We start from the raw sequence: 14,470 nt of genomic DNA on the forward strand, positions 1-14,470 counted from the left end.
GACCCTGCTAGAGCCCTAGACCTTCAGGCCCCACCCACAGGCCTGCTGTAGCCTAGGAGGGATGTTGGTGAAGGAGCATGGGTGCAGAAGGATGGGAGGGACCCAGGGCTGCAAGGCAGCCAGGGCTCTGCCATCCAGAATGAACCTGGTTCCAGGTTCAGCCTCTTCTATAGATACCTTCTTCTCACAGAGTATAGCTACCCAAGAGATGAAGTCTACCGCTGGTCCTTAACTTGGTCCCAGACCCTCAGCAGCAACAAGCAACAGACAATAGTCATGTGGGGAGGCAAGATTTAGACCCTCTGGATTCCCTGTGGGGGTAATAACATGTAACACAGTCGCACTCTTGGAGTTTTGTCGCATCCAACAAGAAATGTGTGCTGCTCTCCAGTATGAAGATAAGGGTTTTGTCAAGAAAAAGCTATATAGATGCAGCTCTGCCCTCGTGAGTGAATATGAGGTCTACAGACAGAAGCCCAGGCTCTCTGGTTTTCTGTCCCACCTTTTTTCTCCTTTTACATATCTGATACCATCAGTCCAGCATGCCTCGTGGGATGGAAGGATATCAGGACACTAAGACAGAAGAGTCTGGTCCTAGCCCTGTTGTAATACCCATATATGACTGACTCTATGGACAAATTTAACAACCTCAAAGGTCAGCACAGGTATGCCTCACCCCATCCTACAGACACTGGGCTATCTAGTCAGTAGGAGAGCTGTCCAGCAAAATGGGCACACATCCAGATTTGCTGTGTCATTGTCTGCCTCTTCAATGTCATCTTGAGGCTTCTCTCCCTCGATGGCCTGTCTGGAATTTTGAAATTCACTATGCCAAGAAAAAACTCCTTGTGAGCTGGGCCCACAGGTAGTTTCACTATCTTCACCACATGCTCTTGGAAACTTGTAGCTGGTGTCATGGTAAATGATATAAGTGAAGAACTTTGGCTGGGTTGATGCTTTTCTTTCTGCTTCAACCAGACCCTTTGCAGGTTTAGTGTAGAGATAGTGACTGGGTTGAAGGTAGTGATATCTCCACTGTTCAACATTGTTCAGAAGTGAAGCATGGAAGGGATCCGAGGACAACTTCATGGGAACTGAGAGAGGGTTCTGGTGGGGAGCATCAGTCAGCATGGGAGGTCAAGGGCTACAGAGGCAGCTTTCCAGGCTGGCCAGGTCTATGTCGCAGGAGGGTAAGAGAGGTTCTGGTCACTATTAAGTGAAAGCTGTTGTGGCTAGTGGCACACAGCACCCTGTGTCATAAACATTAATTAGAACAAGTTAATGTATAATTCCACACCCTTCAGTATCTCATCAATGCCAGAGCTATTGTTCGATAAGGATGTAATGAGAAGAAAAGCTGATAAGAGCCTTCTCTCATTGTGAGACACCAAGGTCATTAGGGAAGGGAGCCAATGGCCCCTGACAACACATCAGGGAAGGGTGTGGAGTTACCTAGGTCCTGTCACTCTGTCTGCACCCAGCATACTGGGAAGCCCACTTTGGGATTCTTTGAACCTATCCCTAATGGAAACTCTTCTGGAGGTTGTATTACTGACATTATCTTGTACTATTGTCCACCCAGTCTCAGGCCATGATTTAGTGCTCACTTACATAAATAACCATCAAAGGAGCCCAGGCTGAGTCAGGATCTTCCTGCCTACAGAAGCCCTTTTTCTCATCACTGTTATTCAGTTTCTGGGCCAGTAGCTCCCTTCCTGCAGGCAGGTTTTGGCAGGAAAATAGTCTGCCATAAACTGGACCCCTCCCAGCCTGTTCAGAGAGTATGGGAGATGATTGGGTGCTATAGTAGATGTATGGACTATGGAGAGACTTTCCTGCCAGTAGAGAAGGAGAGGCTCTGGGAGAAGGTGTTCTGTCCCTTCCCAGGGCCCAGAGGAATTAATCTCAGGAAAAGGAGCTGATGAGAACTCTTTTCAACTCTGCCCTTCTGTCATGATCATTCTATCAGGGAAGTCACTTTACGCCAAACTAGTAGTCCTTGGTCCCAGGGGGTAGGGAGCTGTAAACTCTTTCCTCAGGAAGGGAGGCAGAGCCCCTGATAGCACCCTCTGAGCCTTCTATGTGAGCTGATATGGGGGGCGGGATTTATGTTCAAGCAACAACAAATCAAAAGAGAACAGATTCATGAGCCTGGTGCCACAGAGTCAGCTCCCACCTAAGGTCCATGAGCTGAAGAGGTTAAAGCAAAATTCCTGTTTACTTCCTAGATCATACATACAGCAACACACATATGCTTTAACATGTTCCGTTTCAGACAACTAGTCCTGAAGACAGTCTCCTTGCAGATGTAGTTGAGGGTGCCCCGCCCTGTCCCGTTATAACTCCTGTGCTCAGGCAAGTGGTCAAAGCTGCTTGGAGGAGCTGCTTCACAAAAGGGATGACCCCTCACTGCGTTGGATGCTCTGGTATCTGGCCCAGTTGACTGAAGCCATTATGGGCTTCATGAGCCTAGATTTAGGAATTCCTGAGAACAGACCTAGAAGAAAATATTCTGGTGCCCTGTAATCACCACCAATCCAAACCATAGCTGGTACAACCTTGAAACATGGATTGTAGCTTTGGGAACTTGTGGCATTAGCAGAGAAGCAACACGACTCTTCAGCAAATATTTAGTCACTTGGTCAGCCACAGCCAGAATGAAGTCAGAAGAAGCTGTGCATAGCTGTCTGCCCATGCACACCTGGCAAGTCAAGCCTGCACCCAGACAGCACCATCACAAAGGTGTGTGTGGTGGACCAGTGATCCTTCTGTTTTCCATGTATGTCCATATGCTGCTAAGGGACAACTGTGACTCCTGGACCCTACCCTAACACCCAACAGACACCCCATGTAATGTCTCTGGCGTGCTGACTACTGGTTTGAGGAGCATGAACCACTGATGGCAGGGCGCTAGGTAGGTTGAGAATCTGTGCTGAATTTGGGGAAAATGACATGGTCTGTGTCTTAGACATTGTTTTATTTCTGTGAAGAGACACCATGACCAAATCAGCCATTAGAAGACAAAGCACTTAATTGGGGGCTTGCTTGCAGTTTCAGAGGTTTAGCCCGTTATTATCATGGAAGGAAGCATGGCAGCTTGCAGGCAGATGCTGGGCCAGTAGCTGAGAGTTACATATTGATCCATAGGCACAGAGAGACTCTGGGTTTTGCATGAGCTTTTGAAACCTCAAAGACCACCATTAGTGACCTACTTCCTCCAACAAATCTACATCTCCTAATCCTTCTAATCCTCTCAAATATTGCCACTCCCTGGTGACTAAGCATTCAAATATACCAGCCTATGGGAGACATTCTTATTCAAACCACTACATTCTACTCTTGGTCCCCATAGGCCTGTACCCATATCATAATAAAAAAATGCACTGGGCGTTGGTGGCACACGCCTTTGATCCCAGCACTCGGGAGGCAGAGGCAGGTGGATCTCTGTGAGTTTGAGGCCAGCCTGGTCTCCAGAGCGAGTGCCAGGATAGGCTCCAAAGCTACATAGAGAAACCCTGTCTCGAAAAACCAAAAAAAAAAAAAAAAATGCATTCAGTACAACTTCAAAAGTCCCCATAGTCTATCACAGTCTCAACATTGTTTAAAAGTCCAAAGTCTCTTTTGAGATTCATGACACTCTATTAACTGTAACCCCCTGTAAAATTAAAATGAAAAACAGATCACATACCTCTGACATACAATAGCACAGACTATGCATTCCAAAGGGAGGAAAGGAAGCATAGTAAGGAAGTACTGGACCAAAGCAAAAACAAAAACCAGCAAAGCAAATGCCAAATTCTTCATTTCTATGTCTCAAGTCAAAGTGCTCTTCAGATCTCCAACTCTTTTCAGCTTTGTTGACTGCAGCTTCTCTCTCTCTCTCTCTCTCTCTCTCTCTCTCTCTCTCTCTCTCTCTCCCTCTCTCTCTCTCGATGGTTTTACACCAAGTTTGCAGCTCTCCTTGGCAGGTATCCCATGAATGTAGCATCTCCAACATTTTGGAATTCTAGCACAATCCAGGCTTCACCATTACAACTTCATAGAATGGTCTTTCTGGACCTCCATGCGGAGATATCCCTGTCACTCCTGACCTCAACAGTTTTCTTTAGCCATGGAGGAAAACTCTGCAACCCCTTTCTTATATTTTTGACAAAGTCAGAACCAAGTGGCTGAAGCTGCCAAATTGGGGATGGAACTTTGCTCCTTAGCTCAATTACATTTGCATTAGCTTTCTGTTGTTGATAGTTTCCTTCATTGCTTAAGCTTTTCTTTAATTCTGTTTCACAAATTGGAAGCTTAGCTGAGAGAGGTCTTGCCCTGAGATCACTATTTTCTTTATTCCATTTAGCATCAGGTTTTTCTTTAAACTTTTTATTTCCTTGAGCACAGGACGTGGCTCCAAGATCACCTTTTCTGGTGTTCCTTTTCTCCTCAAACTGTAGATTTTGTATTTCTACTTGTCTGGCTTGCTTCTTTTCATTATAGAGCTACATGAGAGTGATTACTAATAACCACAAGACAGTGTCAACACTAGACTCTCTTGAAGGCTTTTCTGCTAATGCCATTAATCCAAAACCCTTCTATCTACTCTTAGGGAGATTTTTATGAAGGGAAAAATCAAACACATTCTTTACCAAATATAACAAGAATGGTTTCTAGGCCACTTACTAATATTCTTTCCTTCGGAAACCTCTGGATCTGGGTCATTATAAAGTACATCACTACTGTTTTCCATCCTCCTACTAGAATGACCCATTACATCCCTGCCTAAAGTACTCAACTAGTTTTCTAGTCCCAAGTTCTAAAGTATTCCATATTCCTCCAAACAAAAGCATGGGTAGGCCTACCACGGCAATACCCCACTCTCCTGTACCAACTTTTGTCTTAGTTGCTGCTCTAATTATATGAAGAGGCAGCATGACCAAGGTAATTATTAGAACAGAAAGCACTTAATTGGGGGCTTGCTTAACGATTCAGAGGTTTAGTTCATTATCATCATGGCAGGGATCATGGTCGTATGCATAGTGCTGGAACAGTAGCTGAGGGCTACATTCTGATCCACAGGCAAAGAAAGAGACTCTGGACTTGGCATGGGCTTTTGAAACCTCAAAGCCAACTCTCACACCATGATACACTTCCTTCAACAAAGCCACACCACCTGATCCTTCTAATCCTTTCAAATGCTGCCGCTCCCTGGTGACTAAGCATCCAAATATATGAGCCTATGGGAGCCATTCTTATCCAAATCACCACAGTCTGTGACCAACCAATGACTAACAGAACATTGCCACCAGAGCCATGGAATAAAGAAACTAATTCATTGTCCTTGTCATCAACGTCTCTATTAGCTTGCTACCCCTTGTCTGCCGGATACCTGCAGCTCAGCAGGGTGGGCAGATTATACTGACCAAGCTCCATATTAGCCTTGCACTTGAAAGGTAGTTTGTCTAGGTTCATTATGAATAGCCTTCTGTGTCTGTGGAATACCCTCACGGGACTCATACTCAGGGTGTCATCTACTCAATTTGCCTTCACTGAGCCTACATTCTTGATTTTTTTTTTCCTAGAGTAGGTAGCTACAAACTTGTTGTCCTTACACATGGCAGATATGGTAGAGATTCCACAAGCCCTTGGCATGGGCAGAATCCCTGCCTCTTACTGACAATGCCCAAGGCATAAGCAGCAGAGGGTGGGTATCAGGGCTGGATGGGTGTAGAACACTGGTTCTGCAACCCAGTGGCCCTAGGCCAGCCACCAAAGCCTTCAGCTTCCTGGCTTTAAAATGGGATTAGAAATACAATGTGAATGCCAGGCCAGCTTGCCTTCATAGTTCCCAAGGGTATCAAATGAAACCCAGGTGGGGGTACATAAGGGGGTGCCAGCCTGGGGCTGTTGTTGTTTTTCTGTGTATATAATACCAGTCTCTAAATAGGGAAACTCATAGACAGAACAATGAGTGCATTCATGTGCAGACAAGCACAAAGGGCCATCCATGTGGCCTACTACAGGGGCCCATAGCAGCCAGTGCTGTGGGAGACAGGGAGCACTAGTGGGTGTTCAGTTCAAGGAGGGCACATTCCTTGCCAGCAGTCCCTTATCTCTTGCAAAGTACCCGGGGCTGTGCCCATAAAGACAGATGATGAAGAGAGACCCCGAGAGATAGTCTTATCAGGGAGCTGCTGCTGCACTAGAGTGGAAACCAGAATCCATGCAATGTGTGTTCAGACACTTGGACACTAGGGCAGTATGGCTAGTGTGGGAGTTATGTGTCAGCTTGCATCTGAAGCTGCCAAGAGGCCACTTCACTCAGGGAGGGGAATATACCCCACACCCATGTCCAAGGAAAACACCCTTGTTTTCACAAGCTGAAATAGTGGAAGCATGAGATTGATCTTTGAAAATATTATTCCTGAAATATAAACTCACAGCTGGTGTTCCTGGCAGTAAGACTTCAAATCTGGTCACCTGTGCTCCTCTCTCCTCAGCTTAAACTGCTGGGGGAGTCATTTCTGAATGATGTCTTGCACAGAAGATCCTGAAAAGAGGTCTCTTTCTCCTCCCACTCCAAGATCTCCTTGCTCAGGTGGGCTGCCCAGGTGAGGAGAGGCTCCCACACCCTTTCCAGGGCCACTAAATGGTGACTCAGATGGTGCTGGCAGCCTAATCCTCCCTTGGGATTACACTCCATAAACCCGCAACTCCTGGTTCTGGGAAGAAGTCAGGGTTTATGTCCAGCACGACCATGTCTCCTTTATAACCCAATTGACCTAAGCACAGCCAGGGCTGGTCCAGGACAGCCTGTACCCACCTGGAGTGAGAGTATAGCCGAGTTCCTCCTTCAAGGTCTCAGGTGGGTCAGGGTGGGGCTGCAGAATTGCACTAATGATGGAATAGGTCCTCTTCTAGTGGAGAGAGAGAACAGGAGATGGGGTGAAGCAGAGTCTCAGGAAGAGCCAGCTCCAGCCTGAGCTGTGTACATCCCACAGGGTTCCCAGGCCCAGCCGCACAAGGAAGGCTGGCTGGCAGCCCACTTGCTGTCCCCCGGAATGATTGGCTCAGTTGGTATTCCTCTCCTTCCCCTGCTTGAGTTGGGCTAGTATGTGGAGTCCCACATCTATGGTCCTTGAATGTAATGACAGATTTAAGGGAAAAGTCTGTGGGGTCAGAAGGAGCCAAGGGGCCCTTGTGTGCTGGGACATGGAGTCCTTCCCCAGAAACTATTCTGTGCCACCAGGGTCTGGCATGAGTGACATTCCAATCTGAAAGGCTAATGTGTGCAAATGAGTTGTTTTCTGGCCTCTGCCTAGGAATTCCCCATCCTTCCACAACTGCAGACATTCCTCTCTGAAAAATCCCCACCCTCCATTGAACAATGTTGATGCTGCCACACTTTTGGGGTCTAGCGCTATCTTTGGTTTAGGTGATGCTTTTCTCTTCCATGCAGACAGAGCCCTTGACAGTAATGGCCAGGAACATAAGGCCTGGGGTTTTCCCTGAGGCCCTTTGTCTGCTGTCCTCTTCTAGGTCTTTGAAGTGCAGATCTGGGTCAGACACTCTGTTAGCAAAAGTCTCTAGTCCCTTTCCCGGAATTTAAAGAGGCCCTCCAAACCAGATGTGTGGCCAGATTCCTTCTTATTCTGATTGCCCTAGGTTTGGTGGGCAACCAACTGACTCATTTACCTGTTGTGGACCCCACCAATCCAGATCAGCATACACTGAAAGCAAAACAGAGGAATGATATGGCAGAGAAAATGACATGGCAGGGGCTGTAGCTTGCCATACCCATTGCTCAGACCCCGCCTGAGCTTCTGATGGAGAAGTGGTGTCCACTCTGATCCTGGGGGTGGCCTCTTCTCACTTTCCAGAGAATAGCTTTATTACCCCAACACATTGCCCTGGTACTGAGGGCAGTGGTCTAACCGGGGACTCACTTAAGCTGGTTCCCTGTGATGTGGAAGCCTGCTGACAGACTTTAGCCTCTGCTGTACTTAAGAATGCCACTGGTGACAAATGCATGACCATTTTTACAGCATGCTACTGGGATCTCTGGACTTGTTCCAATGAACAAAAGTGTCATTCATCAGGGAACTCCCCCTGCATTCTTAAGAAAGGCTATCAGGAGTGATTCTGCAAACAAAGCTGCATAAATATTTGTTATAAATAGAGATCATCCCGACATCCAGGGGTCCTTGATGGGCCCAGAGGATGGGATCTCTTCATGTGAACAATGCTCCTAAGGCAGTGCCACCTAAATCCTTTAGCACACACCGTATCAGACATAGACAAAGTCCAGCAGCCTTTCTCTGTTGGGCCTATTGTCATCCAGCTTTTCAAGGCTTAAGACCATTGATCTCTAGACAAGGCAGGGGCCCTTGACAGCTGGACAGCTGCACTTTTCAGGCCCAAGGGGACTTGGCCATTTTCCAGCACCCTGGGTTGTTCCTGTCTCTGAAACCTTCTCCTTGACTGATAGGGGAGCTGCATGTTGCTCCGCTCCAGAAGGTCTGAAGTAAAGAAGGTGGGCTGGCACTGCCTGCTATGGCTATGACTATGTTGTCAGGCATCTTCAAGGGACACAATACCAATGCAAGGCCTCTTGATCTACTTGTTGCTGTTCATGTATGTGAGACATACACTCACAGAGCAACTAAAGCTGGTGGATAGAATCAGATCTGGTCCAAGAGAGGTGGGATCTGGGCCCAGCCAGGTGCAGAACACTCTTCTCTCATATGAGGCTTCTGTTCAGAAGTACCTGGGGACTGCCCTCCCTTTCTGATTCAAAATGGGAAGTCCAAACAGGATCCAAGGTCTCAGATTTTCTCCGGAAGGGTTAGAGATGCACAAAAGAATTATGCTAAGATTGGTTGTATGGGTGCTCCATTAATGGGAGCTATCCAGAGCGAAGAGGCTTGGCTTATAATAGTGACCAAGTGCTGGGCCTCCAAAACTGGTAGGCTGTCTGAGAGCAACTGAGACAGCAGGCTAACCACGGAAGAATGGTATCCAGTAGTAAACCCCATGAAGACTTTGTAGTCAAGGACTTCTCATTTTACAGAGTGGAATAGAAAATGCAGAGAGGTGGGACATTTTTGTGATATCCCTCCCCTGAGACACCAGGTCTGCTTGTTTGCAGTCTGCTCCCACCAGCTACACTTGATTATGGGTGTTTTTAGGGGCCCTGAAGACCACATGATGGTTCTGGGACTCAGCCAAGCTCACAGTTAAAAGAGCTGCCTTGTCTTCAGTGTGATTAGTGACATGCCCACCCCCCCCCCCAGGAAACATAAGAAAAGAATCAGGATCATGATTTCTGTGATGAAGCAGATGCACAAGACCAGCCTGCAAGATTAGCCTGAATCTGGTTGGACATACTCCAAAGATCCTAAGGGTCCTTGGGACCCAGAAGGGAATCAGAGGAGAATGTCTGGATGATCACCAAAGTATGTGACTTGGGGGACATCAATTCCCATGTTTTGTGTGAACAAGACCTAGAACACAGCAGTGCAGACAGGAGGACCAACCCATGTGGCTGAAGGTGGACATTTGGCTTTGTGCTAGCATCACAGTGTGCCCATACCAACTAAGCTAACTAAGGTAAGGTCAATAGGCCATATAACTTATGACCCCACTATAGTGTATTGGGTCCCCATATAGTGAAAGTTGTGCCTGCACGATGGTGATTTGCCTGTGAGTTCTTTGGAAATTTGGTATATTCCCTTCTTTCTTCTCAAAGTACAGTTTCAGAACAGGAGATTCAACTGAGACACCGGGATGCATAGAGGGCTGGAGGTACCTACTATGTCCCCTGTTCACATGCTTCCTCTGCTGCTAGGAGATACCAGTTCATCTTCTGGTTGTCAGGTTAGAGGAATGTTTTTTTTTTTTCAAGTTTGCAAGCTGTCCTGCCTGCCTGTCCAGCTTGGCCACAGCTTGTTGAGTTTTTCATCTACTGAATGCAGTTTGGTGACTTTGTGTCCCAGTCCAGTCTACAGAATATTTTAGGCCCTGTTCTTCCCCATAGTGGTTATTCTGGAGACAGTTGGGCATCCTGCCACTTGAGGTCAGATTGGGAATGAGTGCCAGGCTCATTTGACACTTTTCTATAAGATCCTCACAGTCTTGGCTGCACTACAGCCAAGATTCATGCAAGCTCTGTGAGGCTTTCTCCCATAGGGGAGTAGACATGTGGGGACCCAGCCCAGGGCCACATAATGATGGCCCTTGTACTGGGGCATTAATATGGCCCAGACCCTCTGGGAATCAGCCCTAGCAAGGAAGAGAGCTGAAAACCCCATGGAGATGACCAAAAATTAGGGAACTTCTCAGGAAAATGCAGCCTCATGGAGCGGAAGAAGGTGGATGACAGGTGACAACTGGAAGATGAACAGGTGACAGGAAGAGCAGAACAGGTCTAGGAACTATGGAAGATGTGGTCCTGAGACCCTGGAAGCCTACTGTCTCTAACCCTTATTTCAGAACGCAATGATGTAGAGTTAGAGCAACCTCTAGCCTCAGCCCCCCCCCCAATGGAGAGTCATCTGGGATTGGCAACACAACAAACACCCTGTTGCCCCGTAGTGGCTCTGCTGCGGGGTCAGCCTCTGATGTGCCTAGCCTGATCAGCTCTAAGGTTTCCAAGGATCCAGAGTCACAGCAGCCTGCTCCTCTCAGGCCTATGTGACACAGGCTGAAGTAGAATACAGGTCAAGTGTTCATAGTGACTCTCCTGCAAGTTCTAGACTGGGCAAAGGCCCAGGCTTGAGCAGGGAATGTCAAAGGCACTAATAGGCAGACTCAAAAACATGATGCTCAGTTGTTTTTGAGAAATGCAATTTGAAATCGTATGCTAACAACCAAAAAATAAATAAAAGTAACAATAACTCTGCCTTGAGTGGTGATTTGGGTTTTGGTTCCTGGAAGAGCTCTCAGGTGGACCTGTTCTAAGTGCTTGGCACCCAGTGGGCACCTTCAATACACAGCCCAAGAAGGGAGACCAGGGCAGCTCTGTAATGAGCCCCTTTCCCCCCCAGCTTCTTCTACCCTCAAGGTGGTAACCTGTAGGCAATGTGTAAAAGGTTCTCAAACCTCTTGAATTTAGGCTGAAATTAATCTTTGTCTTTCATGTATTGTCAACAAACAAATAGATTTGCAACTATTAGCTGTTTTATGCACAAGTTTTCACAAACCGTGCACATGAACTTCATAATCAGAAGTTAACATGTCAAGTAAGATATCGTCCACTTTTATTTCCTTAATTTTGAAGCTTAGGTGCTTGTAGGTTTACCAGTCCTTCTTGTACTGCTTTTCAATATCTTTGAGCCCCAGTTTAATCATGGGCCCTCCAGGTGTGTACAGGAAAATGCCCAAAAGCTACAGATGGTCTAGGCCACAAGAAGGCCACACATGCCAGTCTGAGGAGGTAAACTGCCGCTATCAAATCACCATGGTGGTGGTGGTGGGGTCACTGTTCATACAGTTTTCCAATTGTGGGTGCCTGTGGGATGGCTTAAGCTTTCTAAAACCATAGTCTTACAAAAGAAAGGCAGGCACTGGAGCTGCCTGTACCCTGGCTTTATCCAGGAACATCTGAACTGAATAAGACTATTCTCATTCTTCTAGCTTTCCTCTGGGACAGGAGGCTGGGGATGTGACTGGGAACAGCAGATTCAGTTTGACCACACAAACTGGGAGCAATTCCAGAAACTCACCATACAAGATGCCCAAGTAAGCATCAAGATTGTAATTTGTAATTGGTGGCCGATTACAAAGTTGTGATGCCCTTGTTCTACACCAGACCCTGTGATTGGCTCAGCCAAACCACCCATCCTCTGCCCCAACACTCGTCACCTACCACTCAACCCTACCATTGTGCCATGCAAGCCAACACCCATTAGCATAAAGCAGGAAGACAAAAACTAAAGCCACTCAGTCCAGTATTTCCCTCCTGGAAGCTCTGACCTGTGTGCTTAGATGCTAAAAGGTTACCCTGCCTGTCCCGGGTCCAACCATCAGTCACTTGTCCAGTCAGTCTCCCATTCACCCACCTAGTATTTCATACACTCTACTTAGATCAGACACTATTCCAAGTCCTGGGGATCAGCCATGCCACTGCTACAGCCCCTCACTTAGGAAGTACACATTCCACAGAGAGGACAGACAGCACATGGGTATACAGTTCAGCAGCTAATGACTGAGCTAAGCAGAGGATCAGAGCTGGCAGGGATTTAGGAGCCCAGGATCAAAATACTAGACACTAGAGCAAGACCTCAGGGAGTCCAAGTAGTGAGCATGGGGAGGCTTGTCTAGAGCCTCAGAGAAGGGTGTTGCCTACAAGGGCAAGTAGGGGAAGAGGTGTCAGCAAGGGACTGTGGTCTGAGGATGGACTGAATCAAGGCAGGACTGGACCTATCCTCTGGCTTGGGTATTCCAACGGAAGGTCTTAAAGGATATCTGTAAGTCCTGAATGGTGTCTAGCCAAGGGCTTCTAAGGCTTGAGTGTGGTTGGAAAAGGAGCTGCCAGGGCTGTGGTTGCAGGGTAAACTTGGAAGGACAGAAGGGGTTTGGAAAGTCAGCTCTCATGGGGAGCTATGACACACAAGTGAATACCTAGATTGCAAGCCTGACCAAGGAGGGATTCTAACACTTATGGGCAGAAAGGACACAGAGGGACAATGGGACTGTGCCCTGTGGTCACAGGCTACAGGTGAGGACTGCTGTCATTGGAGGAGCAGAGTCCTAGGCCACAATACACAGGGTTTAGGTGCTGATAAGCACTGGATTGTGTTAGAGAGTGTAAGTTGGTTGGCAACAGGGCGGGAGGCACAGCATCTGTGGCCTGAGAACTCTACTCAAGTGAAATTGGGCTTCTTGATTGTGACACAGAAAGAATTTTAGAGAAAGCTAGTGTGAAGCAAAGCTGGAGTTTATTAAAGGATTGTAACAGAGTTAGGCATAGGAGTTAACAGAAAGAGGAATCCAGGGAAAAGGACAGTATATGTATAAAGGACAGTGTATGAGTATTTTTTTTTCAGTAGCCATGTATACAATTTTGGTGGTGACATCTGAAGTTATATCTTAAAGGATTGCTAAGAATTCTTCTCCTAAATGAGATTGTAGGGCAGGTTCTAAGGTGCACTAAGTAGGGTTACAGCTGATAAGGTAAAACTGTGGATCACAAGGATTGTGCGGCGGGGGTGGGGGTGGGGTAAACAAAGTCTATAATCTTATTGGTGAGATTCCCAGAAAACTGCAGGCTTATATCTAGGAGAGGGATTAAAGTCATATATGCTTAGACATCAAACATGGCTCACTGCCATTTTAACATTCTTTTTAAATATCTCTATATAAAAGGAATATTGTCTCTGTGTATGCAAAGCTCACAGCAATTTTAGATTGTGATAGAATTCTTGACTTGCACTTGGCCAGAGGCTTGAGGATACTCTGGAATGAGAAGCCCTTTCCTGTCCCCTTCATTTTCTTTGTCTTTCTATACTTACTCCCTCAAGTTTGCTTAGATGACATGGTGTGATACCGTCGGACTCCAGGTTCTCAATGAAGAGGGGCCTCACTATGTGTATATAACAGGGTGCAACGAACCGCGAAACTAGCGAAACCATCCGGTTGCTGAGCGGGCCAAGGTAGGAGAAGCAGGTCCCATTTATCAGGTAGAGTCGGCAGTGACCTGTCTGGGTTCGCACTGCGCTCCGCGCCGGGAGGGAAGCAGTTGTCAGTGGGCTGGGTGCAGCTCGACTTTGGGGGCGAGCGACCTCGAGGATCTCGAAATCCACAGGTCCTGGCTGCTAGCTCAGAAGTCCGCAGCACCCTGAGAGCCCAGACTTCCCGGCAAGGGCTCAACAGACTAAGTGGGTGTGAGCAGGGCTGGCGGGAGTGCCTCTAATGCTGAACTGTTTGCGTTCACGTGTGCGCAGCGGGGGCGGGAAAGCCCCGCCCTGGCGCGGGAGGGGGCCGCGGGATTAAAGGCCACACGGGCTGGTGGGGAACCTGACTGTTGCCAGCTCCCGGATAGCGCAGAGCGCTGTGACAGAGAACAAGCCAGGGACTCACCAGAGTGTGCCTGTTGGCTCCCAGAGCCGAGCAGCCGCAATGTGGCACCGGGCTCTGGGACCAGGCTGGAAGCCGCTGCTGGCGTTGGCGCTGGCACTGACTAGCCTGCAAGGGGCGAGGGCCTTTGAGGAGGAACCGAGCCCAGATGGGAGCTTCCAGGTGGTCACCTTCAAATGGCACCACGTCCAGGATCCATACATCATCGCGCTTTGGATTCTTGTGGCCAGCTTGGCCAAAATCGGTAAGCAGCCTGGGTTTTGTGGATCATGGTATCCCATGACCGAGTCTTAGTCATGCCCTTAGAGTCTGTACCACCTGCCTTTGCGCTCGAATTTATCCTTTTCTGGGGAAGAGGGACATCCAGGGAGAATTGATGCCGGTATTGGTTGGAGAAGCATACCAGCTA

The 14,470-nt window shown here is 47.7% G+C and overlaps 1 protein-coding gene across 1 annotated transcript in view; it reads left to right on the forward strand.

Moving 5' to 3' along the window:
* The first annotated feature begins 14,103 nt into the window (after nucleotides 1-14,103).
* Nucleotides 14,104-14,470, forward strand: part of Slc9a3 (solute carrier family 9 member A3) — a 41,760-nt gene continuing 41,393 nt past the window's right edge. The window contains exon 1 of the mRNA XM_027400166.2: nucleotides 14,104-14,305. Within this exon, the coding sequence (XP_027255967.1) occupies nucleotides 14,104-14,305 (202 nt within the window). The remainder of the gene's footprint in view (nucleotides 14,306-14,470) is intronic.

The sequence above is a fragment of the Cricetulus griseus genome, chromosome 2 (assembly GCF_003668045.3).
Source record: "Cricetulus griseus strain 17A/GY chromosome 2, alternate assembly CriGri-PICRH-1.0, whole genome shotgun sequence".
NCBI classification, from domain to species: Eukaryota; Metazoa; Chordata; class Mammalia; order Rodentia; family Cricetidae; genus Cricetulus; species Cricetulus griseus.